This window comes from Diaporthe batatas (assembly GCF_019321695.1).
Source record: "Diaporthe batatas strain CRI 302-4 chromosome Unknown Contig00011, whole genome shotgun sequence".
NCBI classification, from domain to species: domain Eukaryota; kingdom Fungi; phylum Ascomycota; class Sordariomycetes; order Diaporthales; family Diaporthaceae; genus Diaporthe; species Diaporthe batatas.
The window spans coordinates 2,214,830-2,237,728 of record NW_025408558.1 but is presented as its reverse complement, the minus strand read 5'-3'; the positions used below and the strand labels follow the sequence as shown (position 1 = coordinate 2,237,728).

Sequence of the window (22,899 nt, the reverse complement as noted above, 5' to 3'; positions counted from 1 at the left end):
TAGGAGAAAGTGATTGGGTACTTCCACGGTCGCTTGAACTCGCAGACACGTCTTGGTCTTGACGGCCTGCGGCCACAGCAGCAGTTTGCGGAGAGTCCTGAATGTCCTGGTCGGGGGCTGTTAGATTTCTGTTGGGCCCAATTTGAATCTGTGGGGGCAGCAAAGAAGATGAAATACAGTATTGGCAAATGAGAATGGTGTAGTTCGATTGGGATATTGATGCCGACAGCCTTGCCATGGTGGAAGCTGCCACAACGTGGGAGGGAACGGCAACGAAGGATGATACCCTGCCCAGCTGTCTCAAGGTATGCAAACAGCACCTTGGGGGAATGAATCTTTGGCGGTATTGTACCCATCGGGCACGAGGCCGTCATCCAGGTAGGAGGTGGTAGCTGAGCGACGAGGCTTCGCGCCCGCTGGATTGATTGCATGTGTATGGATGAGGATGTGGATGTGGTGTGGATGTGTGCGTATGTGGGTGGGTGGGTGTGCGTGTTTGTCATGATGGGGAGAAGATTAGACGTCTCGCAACAGAAGGAGAGGATACGACTTACAGGAATCTCAGACAGGTCGCTCGACGACGATGAAGGGGCAGTTCTTGTGGCAGGGCGCCTGTAAGAAGGCATGCCCTCCAGTTGGCGCCTATCAGAAGGCATGCTTCCTGGCTTGCTTGATGAGCGTCCACGACGAGGAGGTGACATCGTTCTATCGACAGTACTGTCGATGAGATGTTTCGTTCGTGATAGATGGTGGGTAGTAGGTGGTGGGTAGGAGGTGGGAGGTGGGAGGTGGTAGGTGGTTTGGTTGTGGGTGTCGTGCTTCGTGGAAATGGGGGGAGGCGGGGTTTAAAAAGACAGCCAGGAATGCAGTTAATCGTCGTTCAGGCAGCGAGTGATTGGTATTCTCGTTTCGGAAGCGTGGGTTGTGTGTTCACGAGGTGAAGGGGCCTATCGTTCTGAGCTGTTGCTACCGACTGCGGTCAGTGAGGCATCTAGCCTGCCTACTGACTCTGGAAAGTAAACATACGCCCCGAAACAAACACGCTGAACTCACCTTTCAACGTAACATGAATCGAGGGTGCTCCAGGCCCCACACAGGCCACGACAGATGTAACTGTCTACTGCAGTCCGGGTGAGCCTGCTTGAAGGGGACGAGGCGTCACAGGCAGTAGTAAACAAGTAAACGATCATAGTCACAAGATGAGAGGGGCTTTATCTCTATCTCCTCTCTCTATCTGCGTGATTAATTTGCGTACCGCTCTCTCAAACTGATAAACAAGCCACGCGTCAGGTCCGTAGATATATAGAGAACACTAAAACAAGGATCCAGCAAGGCTGTTGGAAGGATCAGATCACCATGTTCTGGCAATAGGCCGTTGTGGCGGCAAGCAGAGTACCAAGGTATCATACAGTCTATTGCGAGAAAGGGATTCACGAATAGAACAAATTCTACGAAGGATTGTTTTCATGAGGATTCTGTCCTCATGTATGAAAGCACCACATAGACATTTTATATGCGTGGGGATGCGCAACGAAAGCAGCCCTCTGTCTTCACGTGCTTGTTGTTTCCACCAGGATGCTGTTTGCATGGGAAATGCCCTGGTATGCTGGTCATATCTTGTTTCCATCGGGGCTGCCCTCTGGTGGCTGCTATAACCTTACGGTCGCCTGTCACTGACAACGGTCACGTTTGTCAGGATCTCCGGGTAAACCCCGCGAACAAGCTTTGGATATCTCAATTTAGGTGTTCTCTGCCCACCAGGCAAAAGTAGGCCTGGCAAGTAAGGAAACTGACAATGACGCAATGTAATTAAACTCAAGTCTACGAAATCAAGGGGGCAGAGGTCTCCTGATCGCAAGACGTTGCTGTGCAGTCAGAGCAGAGTCAAGAGCGGTCAAAGGGCTCGCATGGCGGAGTAATGGTCTTCGTTGTGATGGTGATGGTCGCAGTGACACGGCGGATTGCAGTAGAACGAACTGCCTACGCCTCACCGGGCCCAGGAGTGGCATCACATGTGATATGAAGGCAGGTTGGGCAGACCCAACCGCGAGGTTGATCGGTGTTCCTTTCCTGGTATCTAGCATACCTAGATAAGTCAACCTCAGTTGGCTCTTCTAGCTGCGTAGGACTACACCAGTTGATGGCTTCAAATGTTACGTGCCTCAGAGGCCCATTCGGAAGTGTTGCCGCGATCACGGGGATCCGATGGGCCTCCAGTACTGTCTGGTTCCTCCAGCCGGTCCAACTGTCATTCAACAGGGCTAACCAGTCGTTCTGGTCTCGAAAAGCGCCCTTTGTGTAGTACATCCAAGCGACCGCTCCAGAAATCAAATACTGCCCTCTATTCACTGCCTCGGCGATCCGGTTGTCCCTAGTAACCAACTCCTTTAGTGTCTGCGTGTATACGGTCAAGAAGTCTGAGCCCGTCTTGGGATATTCGGTGCTTTTCTGTGCGAACCCGGACTCCGCGAGGAGGACATGATCGATGTACTTTGATGCGGTCGAGGTCGATATGTCTAGCACATTGAATCCGCGATGGTACTACTGCGACTCAGGCTTCCTGCGGTTGGTTTCGCTGTGGTTGTAGCTGTGCAGCTCCCACACTGGCGTGTTCATACAAACACATGGTGGCCGGAACAAACGTTGGACTGTGGAGTCAGGCCGTTCAACGTGTCTCCTCTTGCTGGTGCGGAGACGCTATGGTCGTAATCGAACTCGGAAAGGAACGTCTGCGTGTCAGTGTTGACGGAGATGCCGACGGCAGCGTCCACAGGGGTCACGTAATGAGGCCATACCAGATTGATCAACTGTAGGTAGAATTGACCGTTGGGCTGCTGCTCTGGCGTAACCAGTTGACTCCTGTTGGTGGTGTTGGCCCTGCTACAAATGCCGAAATGTTCAAAGTTACATTGTGGAAGAATCTCGAGCCTGAATGCTAGGGAGCCGTGACGGGTGCCAGGTGATGTTGGCGTTGGGAGGGCATATGGAGCTGGGGGCTGGCCACGTTTGGAAATACCCGTCCATGAAGTTGAGCGCCCTCTTCCACTCATCAACGTCGAAACATGCGTCGCCGGACGAGCCTTTCCCATCTCCGGCCTTGAAGCACTACCTGGCCTTTGAAACATGGGTATTGACAGTCAGATTTATCTGAAGCGCCTTTGTCTGTCGACTTCGACAGCAGCAGCCTCCTAGACCCGCAGCAGCTCGAGCGAGTGGTATTGGGTGTGAGTATCAGGTTATGCTCTATGATCTTGGGCATATCTTGGTCTGTGTCTCGGGACCTAACCATCTGACCAAAGTGTAGAAAATGTTGGCATTACCGCCGCTACCCTAGGGTATCGACAATATCGTCGACCATTTCCACCCTGGGGCACTGCCCTGCCCAACGTGGACTGAACCCCTGCCGAGCCGATAAATTTGACCTTAGCCAACATTGTGGCAATGGAAGAGGATTGGATGCCCCGGGGAATCATGATTCTTCGTTCACCGGGCCACTTCACACCGACGTGGGAGAATATGGCACCCTTTGGAATCCAGAATATGGACTCCATCTGTCCTGAACGAGCCATCCGGCCACAAAGAGTGTTGACCAACAGCGTTGGCAGCCTCCAGCGTCCTGAAGTCGTCAACTTAGCTGCGATAGCAAGAAACAGTGTGGAGGGTATTTTCAACTTGCAATTGCCTGCCAAAAGATACGGGCAAGGCGCGTGTCGCCTATAAGCAGCAGGTCAAGCAGCCTAGATACTCAGACTTGGAAATAGTTGGTGAGTGGAGGCAAAAAGCAGGATGACAACGTGCGAAGGCAACGAAGACCCGGCTAACAAGTCTCTGCCTAGGTATCATGCCCCGAACGTTCCCCTTCGGTCGCCAATGTCAGAAAGTATGCTCAACTGGCTCTGCTCTGCGGGAAAGTATTGCCCTGTCAACATGGCGTGCAAGTCTATGGAGGGCCCGCGTCGATCTCGAGCCTACTTGTGTATATTGGGGACGGTTTCTGATGCGGACAAGACAGAAGTGACGTCCTCAACGCTCATGACAATATCAAAGGTCGGTGAGCAGCTAACTTAGCCGAACAAATGGCAATGTAAGCCCAAAGACGTGCCAAGCAGTACACATGGCGACTCTATTCAGCCGAGCAGCAGGAGCTCGAAGCTGAGCAATGCTTATTGTATGCTAATCTGCTCCGTGCTCCCAGGTGCCACTCAGCACACAAAATCATGAAATGTTTTTGAACAATGTGGGAGAAGCGTTGGATTCATCATGAGGACGATCTAACAAATGATGAATTGGAGTTGACTCGCAAGTCGACAACAGCCAGCGTCGATCGTGCTCCTTGGCGAACTGAGCCGGCTCTCGTGGCCTCTTCGGGTTGAGTCTAAAAGGCCATGAAGTTCAGATCATCTGGTTTTGCTGGTTGACTTATTCAAGTAATTGTCACGAGTTCCAGTCGGATGCTGCTTCGCAGCCACAGCATCTGTACGATGAGTCGCGAGCCCGCGAGCCTAACCTTTGGGATGGTCCCGGGGCAGCGTGTATTCCAACGTTGCCTGGCAAAATGTGCCCTAGAACTGAGAGCAGGGTGACTCCATTTTTGTGTGAAAAAGAATAGTTCAGTCTCAGAGCCCTGCTATGACGTTTTCATCGTTTTTGTAGAATAGCCCAGGGTCTGACGGCAATTTGAGTATGTGTGATGGCTGCCCAGGTGGTCAAAGCCAACAAGACATGCACTCCGCTGGGCTGACGACACGCATCGATGAAACCTACCAGCCGAACAGCATGGTAGCACGAGCAGGAAGAGTGGTATCACCTATCGATAAGCATTTACCAACCCCAAAGCATACTGGGCAGGCCCACTACAGTACAGTCAGCTCTATTCAGCTCGTCCAGCTGGCAAGGTCAAGCTGCTTCTCGTTATTCTCAACGAAAGAATTGGCAATATGACGAAGAAAATGCCATTGTTCCAATCTCAATACTCGAGAGACCATTTGATTCACACTTCCGCGTTCACTTGCCCGGAAGAAGAGCGACGGTCCCTCCAGAAGCCATGTCATCAATCTCACAGACCCTCACGACGATAGGCCTTCCCGTCCGCGGGGCCTTCCTGCTCCTAGCTGCGACACTCTGGATGATATTCGCACCCACAATACAAATCAGCATCCTTATCTATGCAACCGCCGTATCTCTGCCGCTATAGATCGCGGTATGGGTGAGCCAGGGGGACATGCCGGGAGGACAAGTCACCTCACTGGCGACGAAACACCTCCTGCAGCTCAGGGCCCTCTCCGGACCGTGGCGTCTGATCCGGTCGGTTTCTGAGAGGGTGGCTTCCTTCGGCCTGATTTACTTCTTTGCGCTCTATTACGGATTCCTGCTCACCATGGTCCTTTTGATGCCGCTTTACATCACCTTGGATTGGACATTGAAACCCTTGTGGCGGGGCTTCCGGGACTGGAAGGCTGTCCGAGTGGTGGCAGCCGAGCGGATACGGCATTCTGTTGTTTCTGTGTCGGGGCTCCTGGTCGACTTGGAGTACGAATATTTCCAGGGTGAATGGCGAAATGACGCCAGTCCAACACCGTCGCCGCGCCAAAGACTGTTTGCTGCATTGGATTTTGTAAGGGAACAGGTGTGGCTCGTGGCCTTATCAGCCACTACCTTGGATCTAAGCCGAGCGCTGGTTCACCGCAGTTCTCTGGCTACCAAATATTTCCTACGGTCAACACTGGAGTCACATCGTGTTCCCTCTCTCGTGAAGACCCCTCTCTCAACCGCCATCGTCGTAGCTGTGCTCGCTGAGGATGGCGTGAGAAGACGGCTTGCGCAGGCATGGGTCGCCATCTTTACGGACCCGGCAAGCAATCTCGTCACCGAGGTGCACGACACAGAGCAAGGATCGAAGCGTGAGCAGAATCAGACCATATACGAGCCCCTCCCCTCCCCGAAGGATATGATCCGCGTACTGCGGATTCTCCCCGGGGCCGGAGGCCAAGCGCTGGAGTGCTCTGTTCACGCGGAGCAGCGGTCCTCGACAAAGTATGAGGCGCTGTCCTATGTCTGGGGCGATCCCACACTCCAGCGCTTCATCACGCTGGACGGCAAGAGATACGCCATCGGCAAGAACCTGTACAATTGCCTTGTACATCTCCGGAAACCAACTGCTGAGCGGGACTCATGGGTTGATACCCTGTGCATCAACCAGGCAGACTCCGACGAACGATCGCAGCAGGTGTTGCTCATGGGAGACCTGTACAAAAGAGCAGATATGGTCATCGTATGGCTGGGGCTTCATACAAAGGGCGTCGCTAAGCTCTTCCGCCGGGCCAGTGGCGATAATGACGCCGATTGCGGTGCGGGTGAACAAGCACGCTCGATGCCCCTCGAGCCAGGAGACTCTCAAGCCATCCAATACCTCCTCTCCAGCCCTTGGTGGTCGCGGGTATGGACAGTCCAAGAACTCATCCTGGGCTCTTCGACCGTTGTCCAGTGCGGCAAGCACTCTCTCCCCTGACCTATTCTGCCAGGTGATAGACCAGAGCACGAGCCAGATAAGTCGCCCCGAGCTGGCGAGGACGTTGCACACACAGTACCTGGCGCTCAAGCGCGAGCGCCAGCTCTACCGCCAGCACACCGCCCGCCGGTACCCCCTGCTCGAGCGGGCTTTCACCTTCCGTGGCAAGCAGGCGTCCCTCGCCGTGGACAAGATGTTCGGCTTCTACGGGCTCCTGGACGACCCTGATGCGGAGATCAGGCCTGAGTACGACCTCCACCCCAGCATCGTGGAGGAGTCCTTCGCAATCGACTTCATCAACCGCCACAAGAGCCTCGCGGTGATCGCAGTCGCCGAGGTTTCGACGTCCGACGATAAGAAGGGGGCAATTTCGCGGTGGGAGTGGTATCCCTGATGGGAGCGGGACGGCAGCACGAGTAGCATGACACTTTTCTGGACTGGGCTGGGCGATGAGGTTGGGGGCCAGCCGTGGTCGGAGGACGCGTTCGACGCTTGTCGCGGGGGTTTGGTGAGGGCCGAATGTAAGAAGGTAGGCCAGCCGTATGATTACGCCATCGCCCTTGAGGGCTGGTTGACGGACACCGTCGACATGGCGAGCCATGAGATGACAAGTCAGGACCTGGACGGCGGCGGATGGGAGTCGGTGGTCGAGCAATGGTTGCGTATGGCGTGTGCTTCGGACGATACAGCACTTGCAGACAGCGGCCTTCGTGATGGCAGGCTGCGGGCTTTCTACAGGACTATCACGGCGGGCCTGTTTGATCACCCACAACCCTCAGGGAGTCCACAATATCTGAAATATCTCGAGGCCGTGCGGCACGCTTGTCGCTGCCGCCGTCTGTTCCTTTCATCTTCCGGACGATGCGGCCTCGGCCCGCAAGACACAGCCTGTGGCGACGAGATATGGGTGTTGTTGGGGATGGCTGTTCCTGTGGTACTTGGAAGAAGGGTTGCTTCGTCTTCGTACGAATCAGCCGAGTATCGGCGTAAGGAGTTCAAACCGGACGAGCCTTTCAGATACCTTGGGCAAGCTTACATTGATGACATGGTAAGGCTCGGAGACCTGCCTGATTTTGGTGGATTGTCAGAAGAGAACTTGCAAACGGCACGTATCTGGTCAAAAGACATCTGAGCTGGTCATTGTGTCTTTCCACGATTGTATATGTCTTGTGCTTTGGATACTTTCCTCCGGGCCCGTTCGACCATTGCCACAAGAAGCGGCCCCTGCTATGATCAAAGTCGCCGATGATCAATTTGAATTTGAAAATCAACCTAGGACGATAGCATTGCATAGGCGGCCGTCTCGGGCCGCACGCTTACTGGTTAGGCCGTGGTCCGGGCATTCGTTGCACCGAGAGCCTTGAATACCCATCCTACGTCTTCACATCTTGGGCAGCACGATTCAGTATTCACTAGAGAACCTCGACTGTTCTGCATTCGAGCGGCGAGCCCAAGCGAGCACCAGACCAAATAACAATCGAATCAGCCAAGGACTGTCGTGCGCGAAGCCGTGATTCGAGGTCCCGCACATACACACACATACAACGAGGAAACTCATGGGATCGCACCGCCTTCCTTAGGCACAGTTAAAACCCCCGCCCCAACCAATGAAGCAACACATCGCCGCCCTCTACCCCGAGCTAGTAAGCGGCGCTCTCGTGGTGGTGGTGTGCAACCCAGGACGCCAAACTGGCACAACTCATCAAGAATATCTGACCTAGCGTTTCCATGCGTCCTTGAAACCATGCAGCCAGTCTGGAGGTCAGAGAATGGTTACTTGGAAGGGCCACCATCGGACGTCCGAGACCATTGACGAAGCGAGCCCAACAGGATCGCAGATCTCGTTAATAATATTAGTACATCTGGCTCGCTTCGTGACTTATTTCCGTGGTGGATGGTTGCACAGCAGTCAATCCACAGCCAATCGTTCTTGCTGTGTGAGTGCCCAGGTGCCCAGACCAATCTGCATTTTTCCACTTCACTTCAACCCCGCTCATTAATAACCCCAGGCTGACATCAATTAAGAGCTCAAGTGGTTTTGACTTGCATCCAGTTTCAACCCAGGCACAGCGAACATAGAACGGACCAGGAGGAACTGCTCCAAGGCCGAAAGACTTTACGTGGATTCACCTTGTAGCACATCATCACCCTGAACTTGTGCTAGATCACCATGGCAGAGGCTGTAGGGCTGGTAGCGGTGACGTCGTCGCTTATCACTCTAAGCCAGGGCGTTCATACATCGATTTCAAAGCTTCGCGAGATCAAGCAACCCCCGGGCGTGATAGCTGAGCTCATTGCCGAGATTAACGGCCTGAATGCCCTTTTGAAGGAGATACGACAACTCGCACTAGCCGAAACTCTCGATGCGTCAGTGATCAGGGCATCACTGACTCCAACTCTGAACGAAGCCAGTATGCAGGCGACGCGACTTCTCGAGAACATCACGTCTTTCACGAGAGAACCACAACTCATCGCAAAGAGGAACTCTTCACGTATTGCCTCCAGATGGACACGGAATCGCCACAAGGATCAAGCCCGGCAACTACTACAGCAGACGAGGAGCCTCAGCTCTAGTCTTTCGCTACTGGCCACAGTGTCGCTCCAACTTCAAATGTGATTTCGCTCATGCAACCTCAAGGAACTGCACGTACTGACTCAGACTCAGCGGGACCGAAATGAAAAGAAATTTGGAACTGCTGGCTTCAGTGGCGAGTATCAGCCGATCAGAGACAGCACAATACTACTCCTCAATGGATACAGCGGATAAGATCCGGCTGGAGATCGACGAAATCACGCGTAAGACCGACCAGGACGGACGTGCACCTACGAAGCTTCGCATTGGCAATACCAAAATTGATGGCGAAACAAAGATCTCTTATACTGTACACAGACAGCCAAAATGGGTTCCGTTGCTACTAGGCAATCTGTCTCTTACTGTTGATGATTGGGTGACTCTTCGGGCTATCGACTCCAAGAGCAGCTTAATCTCAGATCGATGTTCCCAGTGGAGTGTTCGCTATGTGCTCCCGCAATGGCTTGCGGGTTATGCCATGGAATTCATGACTCGCCCCTCACTAACAAACACCGTATCGTTCGCTTTCAGACTTTTCAAGGTGTCCCAGTCAGATCGACCTATTTGGAGAGCCATACGGCACGGTAATGTGGAATGGTTGGCACAAGCACTGTCCCGTGGGGAGTGGGCACCCAGTGATGTTCTTATGACCAGAAGAAGGGATTACAGCGTCGATCCTCTTTCTGTGAGCGTTTTGAAGCCTTTCATGGTCCTATTACCCTATTTATGCTAATAAAATGACAGTATGCAGTAGAATGTTCTCAGCCCCAGGTTGGGAAGCGGATGATGCAATTTGGTGAACAAGGTTCAGGGCGAGATTTGTAAGTATTTCTGATATTATGTTCTTTTCTTCGCCCACGAAATCCATGAAAGAATCAAGATACCACTAAAGGATGCCTATCCGTTTTATAACTTCGAAGTATTGATGCCCTCCGCAGCTGCGCACCTAACTGTGCGTCCCACAAAATCTTGTTTCGATCCGTGGCGACACTCGAAGAGCTCCATTTCTTGGAGGACTTGGTGACTGATCAGGAATATGATGGATTGTACTTGTTCCAGCCCCAGTCCAATTTCGTTCTCTATGAGGGTTCACCACCGTCCATTGCAAAGGAGAGTTCTCGGCAGTGGGGATACTCGCCTATTCATCTTGCAGTGGTAAACTCGAATTTCGAAATCCTTACACAAATTGCGGAGGGGAAAGCCGACGTGGACTCCCGCGATGAGTTTGGAAACACGCCTCTCCATTTGGTGATGAGCGCTTCAGAGTTTGATGCAAGCATGGCAGAAGCCTTGCTGGATCTCGGCGCCGATGTCGACAGCCAAGACTTGCTTGGAAGGACACCACTACACTCCGCTTTGGCTCGAGGCTGCCTTCAGAGCGCCCGGTTACTCTTGAAAAATGGTGCAAATCCAAATATGAGGGACGAGCTCTTTGGCGAGACACCATTGAACTATCTGGTTTCGAAATTCCCGGCCTCGTCATCCGATCACGCTGCCTTGACCCTTCTATGTTCATTTGGAGCTGATCTTGACTTACCTGACTACGCAGGTGCCACACCTGTGATGAATGCGATAAAGAACCCAGGGGGGACAACCTTCTTCAAAAGTCTTGTGGAATATGGAGCACGTCTTGACAAAACAGACAACACCGGAAAGTCATTGTTAGATATGGCAGTAGTTTGGGCTGATGTCGAGTTGATCCAATACATGGGAGCCTTACGCATGTGGTCATATAATGACTTTAGACAGGTATGGGAGACATTCTCTTCAAAATGAGCCTTTAACTAACCATTCGTACTATATATAGTCATTGAGATACCTGGAGTACAGGACCCCGGCGTCTTCTTGGGCTACTACTCGCCACCGAGGAGATCTAGGAGAGATGGCCCTGATCCAACTCGTGGAACCGGGTCGTGACATTTCACCCAATGATGAATATCAGGACTCCGAAATTCGAAACAGATCAGCTTTGGAATCTGTGTCTCCCGCCGTAGACACTTCGGCTCTCGACGAGGAACGGTACAGTGAGTCACAGCATGAAGAGACTCTCTCGAAAAGAACGTCACCGAGAAGAACGCATTCAATGCATTTAAATGACTCAAAAGCTCCAACGGTCTACGAGGAAGATGCCAAAGAGCTTCAAGACGACCAGAATTTCCATGACGCCAAAGAGTTCCAGGACACTTACTCCGACATTGAGTCCGAGGAGTTGACCATACCCAACTCGCGTACGCATATCACCGCGGCTTCTTCTATCACTCAATCGAATAATCCTGCAAGCCTTCAATCGCAGCTCCAAGATTTCATGTCGCTCCTAGAGCTGCCCTCCGGAATTCGAAGTATCCTAGACTCTGCGCCGGAAAACAGCTTCATAAGCCTGTCAAGCTTTCAGCGGTTCGCCAACATGGTCTTTGTACAATTCGGAATGGAGTTTTCCGGAGAACATAAAGATCAATCTGAAGCAGCAGCGTTCCTACTGAGATATTCATATGTCATAAGCTCAACCGTCGTTTTGAGCACGATTCAAGGAGCAAATGTCAAATCCCCGATGAAGAGAGCGTTCCTGATGAACGGTAACACGCCAGGCCTAAAGCTTCCCGACAGTGACACGCTATCGGGCGATTGGCTTTTCGAATTCACTGTCACGAACGATCCTCAGCTCCGAGAATGGAAGAGTCAACTGGCTGCTGTCAACAACGGCGACACTCTCACCCCCGGCCTAGACACAGACCTAGATGGCTTTGTAGATTTTGGGACGCCGGAGCTACGAAGTTTGATTCTCTCGAGCCAAGCTTTTCATCGTCTTCGGAATCGATTCCAAAAGTTTGTTCACCCCGAATTCTTCGAGTCTGCCCAGTATTTCTTGGCACATTTCAATTCGGCCGACTCGGATCTACAGCGCCGCCTCACCTCGTTCGTAGCGGAACTCTCTGAGTCAAAGCCTCCTAAGTTAGAAGTCGACTTAAGACCTCAAACCTCAAGATTTGATGCCGTGAAACTGGCAACGGAAGAATTGACCAACATGTCGTGGTCCTGGTGGCCGTTTTCAAAACCACAAAGGCCTCTTAGATCGGGGCAAGTGCGGATGTCCTGGACTTGTGTAAGTTGAATCAAATCCTATCTCCGGTGTATCGAACCAGCAAGCATTTACTCAGAAAACTTCAGGATTGCGGAAGAAGTCGTTCGGAGAATGTGCCGCGAGAATTCGGCACTTTCCTCGCCACCCTCATCAAGCAACAAGCTAATTCGAGTGGACAATCGGGAGACCCCGGGCAAACGCCGTCAAGTGCGAGGAACCAAATTTCAGCCAACAAGTCGCCAGCCTCCTCGCAGAGTATAGGGGGAGGAAAGGGCCTGAAAACGCGGCGGAACGATGCCTTCACGGACGACGACAATGTGCACAGGTCTGACGGAAAGGCTTCTGAACCAGATGGCCCCCGTGAGAAGTGGATATTCCTCATGGCCAAGTCCACGCAGTTGAATCTCCACCAGATCGACGCGAAACTTCATAGCGGCGAAACCTTTGCTGACGCATTGAGGCAGGGCTACTGCCGTCTGAGAGGACGGTGGAAATCCCTATTCGGCATCGACATATTCTCGCACTGTGACTTTGTCAAATTCGAGAAGTACATAGCAGAGCACTATTCTAACCGAGGAATTGGAGTGCCTGGATCCGACATTAGGGAGTATGACTTCCAGCCGAAACCGGGAGACACCTTGTTCGCAGACCCCCCCATAAGCCCCGAACACTTCAAGCATATCTTCTACGACTGCACGGGATATTACAATCGTGATGGTTCGAAAATATCGCAAGCAGTATTGACTCAGGATGACTCGTCAAATATTTTCAAGAAATCTATTTCCAAAGTCCGATTCTTATTCGCACGCCGTGGTCGTTTCCCGTCTAAAACAGTGGCGAAGATACCGCAAAGGCTTTCCTACTTTGATGAGAAAGGCGACAATGAGGAAGTATTCTGGGGTCTCCTCGCGAGGGAAGAGAGGTCTGCCTTAAGAGTTTGTATGTGGGCTTTGATCATCTTTTCTCCTTCCATTGCCTTCTCCTTTATCTACCTGTTTGGGAAAATGGACGTGGATCTCCAGAATGCCACAACATTGTTTGCAATTACACTTACAATTTTTGGGACTTTCATATCTTTCCTTCTCAAAGATGGCGGGAGTGGAAAGAACAGAGGATGATGGATAGATAGCATTTAGAGGAGTCAATGACAGGGGGCAAATAGCTGATAGCTTATGCTATAAAAATATTTGTTACTTGCAATCTATTATGAGTTAGGTTTAGAAAGATGATAGTTTAGTAGGTAAATGAGGGTTACAGTGACCGTCCCTAGTACCAACTAAAGCACGTCATAGCCTTAGGAACAGCGAAAAGATCGTGATGGGATGAGTATCTCGGCCTCTTGTCCATTTTAAGCCGTCAGGTTTGTGATAAAAGGTATGCTCGAGTTCCACAATGAACGTTAGGGACGTACATTGATGTGTCTCGAGACCCTAGTGAGGCGACCGATGCTCGTGATATGGGCGCCCGCCCGACCGGGACAGCATCGCCTGGGAGTGTGTCTATCAGCGCGGAGACACGAGCCGGCCAGGCCGCGCGAGGACGAGTCCCACCAGCCCGAGGGCGGGACGTTCTCCGAGCGCGGGATGGACTCAACTCGGCCGATTGCACTGCGGCTTGTTCATGTGCTGCGCTCATCGCGGGCTGTATTGTTGTGCGTGGGCGGTGGGTGGGTTTGCTTTGTGCCACGCATGGTGTATCAACTGCAACCCTGCTGTATCCTACTGCTGTATCGTAGCTGACGGGGGGCTGCCTTGTGGGAGGGAGGCTGTTGAGGCGGATTTGAGGAGCCCTCGGGGACTGGGGGAGGATGACGAGGGTTGAATCCATCGCCGCCGGCATTTCCTGTCCTGAACGGCGGGCGTGGCTTGCTAGTGTTGGGCTGGGAGGGTCTCCCATACGATTGTGTTCTGTGGGATTTTCTTATTCCATGGGGGAATCCCCATGCGGGAGGATATTCTGGAGCAGGTCTTCTATAGGTTGATTTCCTATGGTGAGGCGCCCTGCTGTCCTGCGGAAACGTAATCTGTAGGAACTTAGGGTCTGGGGAGGTGCCTCAGTGCATGTTTGCAGCCCATGGGTGAGTACCATACAGTGAGTTGTTCCATCGAGCCAAGTCACAGGAAGCCGTCTCGCAGTAGGTTGGCCCTTGCAGCACGGTGGCAGACTGAACAATGCATTTATCGTATCCGCTAACTAAGACCAACGCTATACCGAAGCGAGCAAGCTCGGTGTGCATATCAGCCACGGCCCGGACCTAGCCCCTATTCCGATTCACGGACCACCTCTTAACAAGCTGCTCACGGATGCGGTACTTCTTGAGCAGCTCCGCCAGGCCGCCGTCCCGGGGGGACCCGTCCCCCAGGAACGCGCCCGGCGGCGGGACGTCAACATACACCAGCAGCACGCTCTTATAAACCTTAGACAGCACGCGGTTGACGCCCATGAGCCAGTGCCACGACTTGCGCGGGGCCTGCTTCCCCGCGGCCTTCCAGTACGGGTCCGAGTACGCGGGCAGGACCAGGACGCCGTACTCGGCGTGGTCGAAGACGGGGCCGCGCGTGTACAGCAGCCAGTCGGTGCCGAACTTGATGCCCGCGCGGGGGACCCAGCCTAGGGAGCGGAAGTGGTGGTACGCGGCGTAGTGGATCAGGAACGGGTCGTCGGGCTCGAGGGTTTGTGATGGGAGGCGGGGAGGGAAGTACGAGTTGCGGCGGAGGAGGGTAAGGAGGTCCTCCGGGGCGATCGCCTCTTTGGTCGCCGGATCGATGACCTTGAGCGCCCCGAAAGCAAAGACCAGGAACAATGCCTCCTCGGGGAGGAGCTGGAGGTGTTCCTTGTTGATCACGGGCTCCGTCTCAGAGTCCGTGGGTTTCTGAATGACCTTGTCCGTGTCGGAAGCTGTCGGATCCTGTGGATTGACGGCATCCACGTTTACAGTCTGAGGTTTGAGAGACGAAGACGAGACTGAACGAGGGGGGCTGGGTGGGTCGTTGTGGAGGAACTCGGTGGACTCCACGGTAGGCGAGAAGCGGACGCTCTTGGCTTGCTTCAGCGGCATATGTTCCGATGTTGTGGTGTTTGAGTCAGCATCATCATTTCCAGATGAGCTCGACCCTGCCTTGGATACCTCGGCACTATCGACGATGTCCTCGGGCGGTGGAGTCAGACGGGTGAGGAGGGACTCGAGGTCCAGCTGCGAGTTTGGCAGAGACAGCAGCTCCAGCGGGCCGGTAGGAGCTGCCGCCGCCTTGAAAACCGGCGTTTCCACCGCGGCCTCGGGCAAAGATCCAGGATGGGAGACTGCCTCGGCAAGCCGCGCCTCCTCGAGGGCAGCCTCCTCCAGGCGCTTCTGCTCCAGAGCCTCCTGCTCAGCCCTGGCCCGATCCCATTTTACACGATTGCGCTCTGCACGGCGCTTGTTGGTTTCGACCTCGGAGACCTTGTCCCTGATTAGGCCCAACCGGGTCTTCTCCCGCTTCAACCAGTTCGGCTCACTTCGGCTCAGACTCCCCTTCCCGAAGAAGCCTTGCTGCCAGAGAGCCATCATCGAGTCCTCGTCGGTGACGGCGATGGTCCTCGTCTCAGCATCCCAGTAGGCCGTGTGCACGACTGACGGCTCGGCGGGAGGGGGTCGCAAGACCTGAGACAGCCAAGTGATGGCAAGATGGAGGTAGGAGAGTGGGTTACTGGTCAGGGTTGGGAAGGGGAAGATCTTGACCGGAAGAGGCTGCTTGTAGAGCTGGTGCAGATTTGCCTTGGACGGGCCTTTCTGTGCACGAGCGGGCGGCGACGATGAGACAGCAGGTGGTGCCTCTCCTGTGAAGGTGTCTGCCGTGGGAGTAGCCCCTCCCCCAGGCAGATGACCTGGTGGGGCTACATCAACCACAGGCGCTGTAGTGGGTTGCTGATTCTCTGCCATTTCTTCAGGTCATGTCGGACTTTATATGAGATGGTCAGTAATGGTTCTGGTTCTCATGCGATCAAAAGACGTGTGTGAGGGTTATCGCTCAGATACCGTTGTTAGTCTTAATTTTGGACTATCACCGAGAGACGAGGCTCTCTAAGTACCGTGTAATAGTGGTTGTCATCAACGCGATGGAGGGTCATGAGGGTAGAAGGGGAAGGTGGGATGGGGGCGTGTGGCAAGATGCCTGGCCCGGACGAAAGGCAGGAGCAGGAAGATCGGCTCGAGGCTCACTCACTGTATCGAGGAACATTCTTCCCGGCGAACCGACACGTACCGAGGTGTGCAGGCCATTCAACAGTCCTTGACCGAGAGCAAGGGCGAGGGGAGCGCAGAGCTGGTTGACTGCTGGCGGTTCGCAGTCTGGGCGTGTTGTTCAGCTCGGGGGCAGGATGCGGCTGGTGGTCATGTTGACGGGAGCTGTTGAACTTTTTTTTTCACGTTGCGATTGAGTTCAAAACAGAGGTCCGAGTTTTGCATTTTGACGCAAAAAATGCCGCTGACTCAGGCCGCGGGTATGCAGGTACGTACCTGGGAGTGGGCCAAGGGTTCGGGTTGGTGTGCGCTGGGTGGTGTGGTGGGGGTGGGGCATGGAGGTGACAGCTGAATTGAGTTGCAAGCATCCACATGCAATGACATGACTGGCCGGCCTTTCCGAAATTTGGACTCTTCTGTACAACACTGGCTAGTAAACAAACCAACCCATCTATCTCATAATCAACCACCAGCACTATATTCTGCTGCATACATGCCTTGGCAGTCAAATAGGCGCCTCGACATGGTCTCGCCATAGTCATTCCAGCTCCGCCCTCCCGACCTTGTCTGTCTCTTGCTCTGCCGGTCCTCGTCGCCAAGACTGTTGTCGCATGAGCATGAACTCGACATGTGCCTCCTGTCCAACATGGCGGTGTATGCCGCATATCCAGCTCTGATCTGGAGCTCAGTCGTGTACCTCGTGCAGAGCATTGGCATAATCCAGCTGTAGGCTCGCTACCATTGGTTTTACCCACCACTGATTAAACTGCATGCGTTACTGACCAACAATCAAACCAACAGGTTCAGAGGCTACTCCCGCCCGCCCCGAAAGCCAATATCTCCCTCCCTGCCCGACCACCTCGTCCCCCACATCACCGTCATCCGCCCCGTCAAGGGCCTCGAGCCACAGCTGTACGAGTGCCTCGCCTCCACCTTCCGCCAGACCTACCCGCGGTCCAAGCTGACCGTCAACCTCTGCGTCTCCTCCGAGGACGACCCTGCCTACCCGGTCCTCGAGAAGATCGTCGATGACTTTGGCAGCAGCAGCAATGGTGGTAGGGGGAAAGGGTACGACGTGCGCCTGCTCGTCGAGGAGTACGACCCCCTGATCTCGGGCCTCGACGGCAACGAGCTGGGGCCCAACCCCAAGATCCGCAACATCAGCCGCGCCTACCGCGAGGCCCCCGCCGACTCGCTCATCTGGGTCATGGACTGCAACGTCTGGATACCCAGGGACGTCGCGGGCCGCATGGTCGACAAGCTGCTGGGCCTCCTGCCGGGCGGGAAGACCACGACGCCCTACAAGCTCGTCCACCAGCTGCCGCTCGTCGTGGACATTAACGACGACAAGAACAAGAACGACCCAACAACAAGCAGCAGCCTCCTCCTCTCCAGGGCGTGGCGCACAGGCGGCGGCCGCCTGGACGAGATGTTCATGGCGACCACCCACGCCAAGTTCTACAGCGCAATCAACACGGTCGGCGTCGCGCCCTGCGTCATCGGCAAGTCCAACATGTTCCGCAAGGCCCACCTCGACACCTACACCCAGCCCGCCCACAACCCCGGCCTCGCCCCCTCCGACGCCGCCCGCGGCACCGGCGTCGACTTCTTCAGCAGCTACATCTGCGAGGACCACCTGATCAGCGACCTGCTGTGGAACGCGCCCATCCCGCCCGACACCACCACCGCCACAACAACAACCACCAAGCCGCAGCCCCCCCGCCCCTTCGGCAACCACGCCCTCGTCCCAGGCGACCTAGCAATCCAGCCCGTGTCCGCGGTCCCGGTCCCAGCCTACTGGGCCCGCCGCGTCCGCTGGCTCCGCGTGCGCAAGTGGACCGTCCTCCTCGCGACCCTCGTGGAACCCGGCGTCGAGTCCCTCCTGTGCAACCTGTACTTCGCCTACGCCGCCACGACGCTGCCCCGGTTCGCCACGAACCTCGGCATCCCGCAGACGTGGGGCGCGACGGCCGCCCTGTGGGCCGCGGGCGTGGGCATCTGGATGGGCTGCGACCGCGCCGTGCACGCGCGGCTGCACTCGTGCGCGTGCGTGGACGAGGACGCCGACACGCCGTTCTTTGCGCGCGGCGCTGGGCACGCCAGGTCGCTGGCCGAGTGGGTCCCCGCCTGGCTTGGCCGGGAGCTCCTCGCGCTGCCCATATGGACGTGGGCCGTGCTGCTGGGGACGACCGTGACGTGGCGCGGCAAGAGCTTCCGCGTGCGGAGCGACATGAGCGTCGTGTCGCTCGATGGTGAAAGAGGCGGCGGCGGCGGTGGTGATGGGGCGGCGGCTGGTGCTGCCAACGAAGGCAAGGACTGGGCCGCGCGAGAGCAGCAGAATGGTGGTGCTGGCGGGGCGCGCGCAGGGCCGCAACATCAGGACGTCCCGCGCTGGGAGGGCCGGCCGACGGCGACGCACAGGAAGTCTAGGTCTTATAATAAGGAGTGAGCCTCAGCTTTGTGATTGTAGAACGGAGGTATAGATTTGCGCCCGAGCGCCCTCATATTCTCGGGTAGATGGGCCTGGTTGTCTCGCGCGAGCGTCTCTTGAATAAACTTTATCAGCGGTCACCCATCATACTCAAAGAACCTCGGGGTTTCTCCCCAGGCAAGGGCGCGGATCACCACGCAGAGCCTCTCTGGTGCACCAGAGAGAAAGATTCAACATGAACAAAATTACTGATTAAACAATCTATGAAAGTTCACACGCCTTCCATTTTACCGGTCCAAAACTCCTGGCTGGGGAAAGAATAAACTCAGAACGGCCATAAACATGGCCCATAACAAGCTGCCGACTAAGGCACCTAGATGTGCTGGCCGCTGGACGATGTCCTGAACAGGTTCGCGCCTCTGTATCCTACAGGACTCATCTTTTCTTGGCAAGACACCTAGCATAGCCGAGCACCCCGCTTGTTCGTTTCCATTCCACTCCCCGATTTTTGTTAGTCGCGACTTTGTCCTTGCTAATCTCAATCCAGTCCGTGGACAGCCCGATTCAGTTGCTCTCTAGGTAGCTCTTCACCGCGGCGCGCCGCTGCTCTAGGATCGAACCCTTTTCCTCTTGGTGCCTGCCGACTAAGCACCCCACTTCTTCTCCTCCATCCCGGTGGGCGGGCTCGTCTCGACCTTACCCTTGCTGACCTCGTTCCAGTCCGTCGACAGCGCGGTTCCGTTGCTCTCGAGGTAGCTCTTCATCATGGCGCGCTGCTGCTCCGGCGTGGAGCCCTTGTACAGCTGCTTGAAGAAGTGGTCCACGTCCTTGGCGTCATCCTCGTCGTCGTCGTCCTTGCCGATGCTGTCCCAGTCTTTCGGGCCTGACTTGGATGACGTGGGGTAGGCGGGTGCTTTGGTGGCGGTGGGCATGGGCCTGGCCTCTGCAGGCCGGCTCACGGCAGGCGGCTGGGAGGGCATAACTTTCTCCTTTGTGATTGGCATCGCGGAGATCGTTTCAGCCTCGGCGATAGGTGGCAAGTCTAGCCATCCGGCGAGGCTCGACTCGGCCTCGACAGCCACGGCAGGGGGCACGGAACTTGACTGGGTCCCGAAGTCGGGCCACTTGCCGGGAACCTCTTTCACAAAAGTGAATTCCAACTTCATCGATGCAGCGCGCCATGTCGACTTTGAAACAGAGATGCGTTCGTGTGGTGTGATAAACAAGAGGGGGGGTTGCCGCGGTACGCCCTTGACACACACCTGTGAATGGTTAGTAGGCAGACAACATACGCCGGTCAGCAGATGTCCGGGCTACTTACGAATTTCCCACCATCCAGGAAGCGGACTTCCACCTGCCCCATCGCTTCCTTGCTGGGAAACTTCATCATGAATGACACGGTAATAGACGTTTCGCTCTGGTAAAATTGTGTCCGGAAGGTGGTGTAATCCGGCGCTGGAGCCGGCGTCGGCTTTGGTGGCTCGGGCGTGGTCGCCACGGCCTTGCCCTTGTCGATCTTGGGCGGCTGGACGCCGGTTCCCAAATCAGGCTTCTTGGGCGTCAACTCAACCGTGATCTTGCGTGCCGGGTCCTCCGCGGGCAATGCCTCGAGGAAGTGAAGCACCTGAGTCCGCCAGATCTGCGCCTTGTTCCAGTCCTTCTCATAGGGCGTCTTGTCCGACGACGGCGCTCCCATGATAGCTGACAGCCTAGCCATCGGGTCGTCATTGCCCTTCTCGCCCTTGGTCTCGTTCTTGGCGCCCTCGGCCATGGCCTGGGCGGCGGTCGCAAAGTAGTATCCCTTCTCGTTGACGCCCTCTTGCGCCACGGTCTTGCCCTTGCTCACGGCGACCCCCTTGGCGAGGCGCTGGGACCAGACGGCACACTTGTCGGCGTTGGCGTACTGCTTCTTGCGGAAGAAGCAGACGGACCTGCGGTACTGTGCCTCGATCATCTGCTTGCGGCTCTTGTCGTTGCCCCGCTCGGCGGCGGTGCAGTAAGCGTAGTCGGCGTCGGCGATGGCCTCGTCAAGCTTGCCAGTCTCCATGTAGGCCTGCGAGCGGGCGAGGAGCCAGGCGGGGGACTTTGACTGTGCTATGGCCTTGGAAAGGCTGTCGATAGCCTCGCTCCATTTTCGTTCCTCGATGGCTTTGAAGCCCGCCGCCCGGAATGTTTCGGCGGACATGTTGGCCTACTTTGCGGTGCTGCTCGGTCGGTAGAAAGTTGTCGATTATGGATGGCGGGGATGGAATAAAGTGGTTTTCGGTGTTGAAAGATGGTGGCAGTTAAAGTTGGCAAGAGGGGGATTGCAAACAGCTGGTCAGGGAGAGTAGTCCAAAGACAACAGAGCAGAAAGTGTTGCCTGTCAAAAGTGGCTGATAGACTGCTGCTGCCCTCGTTTCTAAGGCTTGGGACCAGGACCATTGCGGGGGAGAGCTCCCCAGTTCTGCCGTACATTTTCCGTTTGCGCTCCACCACCGCCTTCCTGATGTTGATCCCGTGACTTACCGCCTGCCTAGTTGGGAACCGTCGGCTCTGGAGTGGAAGCCTCTAGAACCCAGAGGTACCTAGTTACCCAGGTATCCAGGTACTATGTATCCAACAAGCAACGAGGCTCTTTCTTCCATGAGGAGCAAATTCCAAAACAACGACTGGCCGGAACTGAGAATTCAGACACAAACGTGTTCTGTACGGCCGACTTAGCAACCCGAGACATCAGATGCGCAACTCATTCTGCAAAGGTGGCACCGTGCCAGGAATAGCAATTGACTGAACCTATTCAGGTAGCACTTATCATTTTCACTTACACATACCGCACGTCCTCCTCTGAACTGCCACTATGCAACTCGATTCTGCCTCCATGATCAAAGGTCCAAACAACACAGTCCATGTTTTGTGATCTCTTCCAGTGCCGCCCCATGCCTGGTAACTCTCACAGCCAACCACGTCACGCCCCACTGGTAAATGTTGCTGTACCCAGAATGATATACCAGCCAGGTATCCTCGTGGTTGCCAAGTCGTTCCTACATAGGCCTCGGCCAGGAAACCCACCAAGGCCAGGCGCTCGTATTCCTGAACTGTGACGACGGTGGTTTGGCACTACTCTCCCAACCCGTTTTTTCTTGACCTCCTCCCAGGTGGTTTTCTCTCGCAGCAGATGGGAAGGCCTTTGCACCCACAGGCCAGCCAGGGTGGTCAACAGGGGCCATCTCCAGCTACAGGGGACACCGGCCCGTGCCATATCTAGGCATCTAAGCAAAACAATCACAACATTCTCACCCGCCCAGCCAGCGAGCCTGCTCTGCTCTGCTCCCCTCTTACACGGCAGGCAACCCCTCAACCCACCTCCACAAGATGTGGGGGCCACCGCCAGACCCAGCCAAGCCCAGGTGTCCATACCGTCCAGGCTTCGAAGTCAACATGTCGACTCATACAGCCCCTCCGCCATTCGGCAGCGATTACCCAAATAATACGTCGTCCTACCCTTTACGCACCACGGAGTGGCTGGAATCAGTGTCCCAGACCAAACACGTCGTCACGTTCCCGCCGCTAGAGACAACACCAGCACCACCTGCAGCAGCTAACACGACACAGATCACGAAAGCTGCCCGGTTGTGCGTCACCCAGCGTCTTGCTGTTGGAAACGAGGCCCCCAGATACTAGTCTGCTCGGTGACGCCGCAAGGGGCTACGAGGCTCTTCCTCGGGAGGGGCAGGGGCAGGAGATGTCACCCGCTGCGGGCGACGGAGATGCGGCGCAGCAAAACAGCCACTGTCCTGCCTGTGGGAGCCGGGCAGCAGTGGGCCAGGGCCAGGGCCAGGGCGAGCAGTTCGACGTGGTCAGGGCGCCGGCGATGCTGGAGGGGGAGAGGCCCGCGCCGACGTCTAGCCCGCTTATTGATCTCATGAGGGCCAGGGCCAAGGCCCTTGAGATGGGGCTGTACGAGGACTCTGAGTAGTACTGATGATGAATGATGAAGGCCTCTTTTTAAATTTTTCTCTTTCCGGGAATGTTCTGTTGGGCAATTTGTGAAAACAATAACCAAATCAAGAGATGACTGCGAAAGAGCGACATGGGGACCATTGTCAGG

General features: G+C 55.2%; 5 protein-coding genes across 5 annotated transcripts; 3 read left to right on the top strand and 2 right to left on the bottom strand.

Annotated features, from left to right (window-relative positions):
- Positions 1 to 5,221: 5,221 nt before the first annotated feature.
- On the top strand, positions 5,222 to 6,902 carry KVR01_009496 (uncharacterized protein; the record flags this gene model as incomplete). Its single annotated transcript, XM_044790578.1, has 2 exons — positions 5,222 to 6,347; positions 6,421 to 6,902. The coding sequence occupies 2 exons, from the start codon at positions 5,222 to 5,224 to the stop codon at positions 6,900 to 6,902; spliced, it is 1,608 nt and encodes a 535-aa protein (XP_044641998.1).
- A 1,618-nt stretch (positions 6,903 to 8,520) lies between these two features.
- Positions 8,521 to 13,602, top strand: KVR01_008878 (uncharacterized protein). Its single transcript, XM_044782207.1, has 6 exons — positions 8,521 to 9,121; positions 9,174 to 9,765; positions 9,825 to 9,901; positions 10,019 to 10,829; positions 10,888 to 12,180; positions 12,246 to 13,602. Exons 1-6 carry the CDS (start codon positions 8,679 to 8,681, stop codon positions 13,275 to 13,277), a joined length of 4,248 nt encoding a protein of 1,415 aa, XP_044641380.1. The 5' UTR covers positions 8,521 to 8,678; the 3' UTR covers positions 13,278 to 13,602.
- KVR01_009114 (tRNA splicing endonuclease subunit SEN2) lies at positions 13,336 to 16,559 on the bottom strand. Its single transcript, XM_044792943.1, has 2 exons — positions 16,362 to 16,559; positions 13,336 to 16,097 (listed from the first exon to the last, which is right to left on the bottom strand). The coding sequence occupies exon 2, from the start codon at positions 16,076 to 16,078 to the stop codon at positions 14,414 to 14,416; it is 1,665 nt and encodes a 554-aa protein (XP_044641616.1). The 5' UTR covers positions 16,079 to 16,097; positions 16,362 to 16,559; the 3' UTR covers positions 13,336 to 14,413.
- A 447-nt stretch (positions 16,560 to 17,006) lies between these two features.
- On the top strand, positions 17,007 to 18,827 carry KVR01_009515 (uncharacterized protein; the record flags this gene model as incomplete). The annotated part of the gene is made up of 2 exons (XM_044792232.1): positions 17,007 to 17,032; positions 17,180 to 18,827. The coding sequence occupies 2 exons, from the start codon at positions 17,007 to 17,009 to the stop codon at positions 18,825 to 18,827; spliced, it is 1,674 nt and encodes a 557-aa protein (XP_044642017.1).
- Positions 18,828 to 19,453: 626 nt separating this feature from the next.
- Positions 19,454 to 20,994, bottom strand: KVR01_009079 (co-chaperone SGT1; the record flags this gene model as incomplete). Its single annotated transcript, XM_044793206.1, has 2 exons — positions 19,454 to 20,071; positions 20,131 to 20,994. The coding sequence occupies 2 exons, from the start codon at positions 20,992 to 20,994 to the stop codon at positions 19,454 to 19,456; spliced, it is 1,482 nt and encodes a 493-aa protein (XP_044641581.1).
- Between the last annotated feature and the right edge of the window lie 1,905 nt (positions 20,995 to 22,899).

Bases quoted from the DNA above. Each gene is read 5' to 3' on its own strand.
- KVR01_008878 (XM_044782207.1), top strand. From the start codon at position 8,679: ATGGCAGAGGCTGTAGGGCTGGTAGCGGTGACGTCGTCGCTTATCACT. The intron at 9,766-9,824 runs GTGAGCGTTTTG...ATAAAATGACAG, and splicing joins ACAGCGTCGATCCTCTTTCT to TATGCAGTAGAATGTTCTCA. The intron at 9,902-10,018 runs GTAAGTATTTCT...TGCCCTCCGCAG, and splicing joins CAAGGTTCAGGGCGAGATTT to CTGCGCACCTAACTGTGCGT.
- KVR01_009114 (XM_044792943.1), bottom strand. From the start codon at position 16,078: ATGGCAGAGAATCAGCAACCCACTACAGCGCCTGTGGTTGATGTAGCC.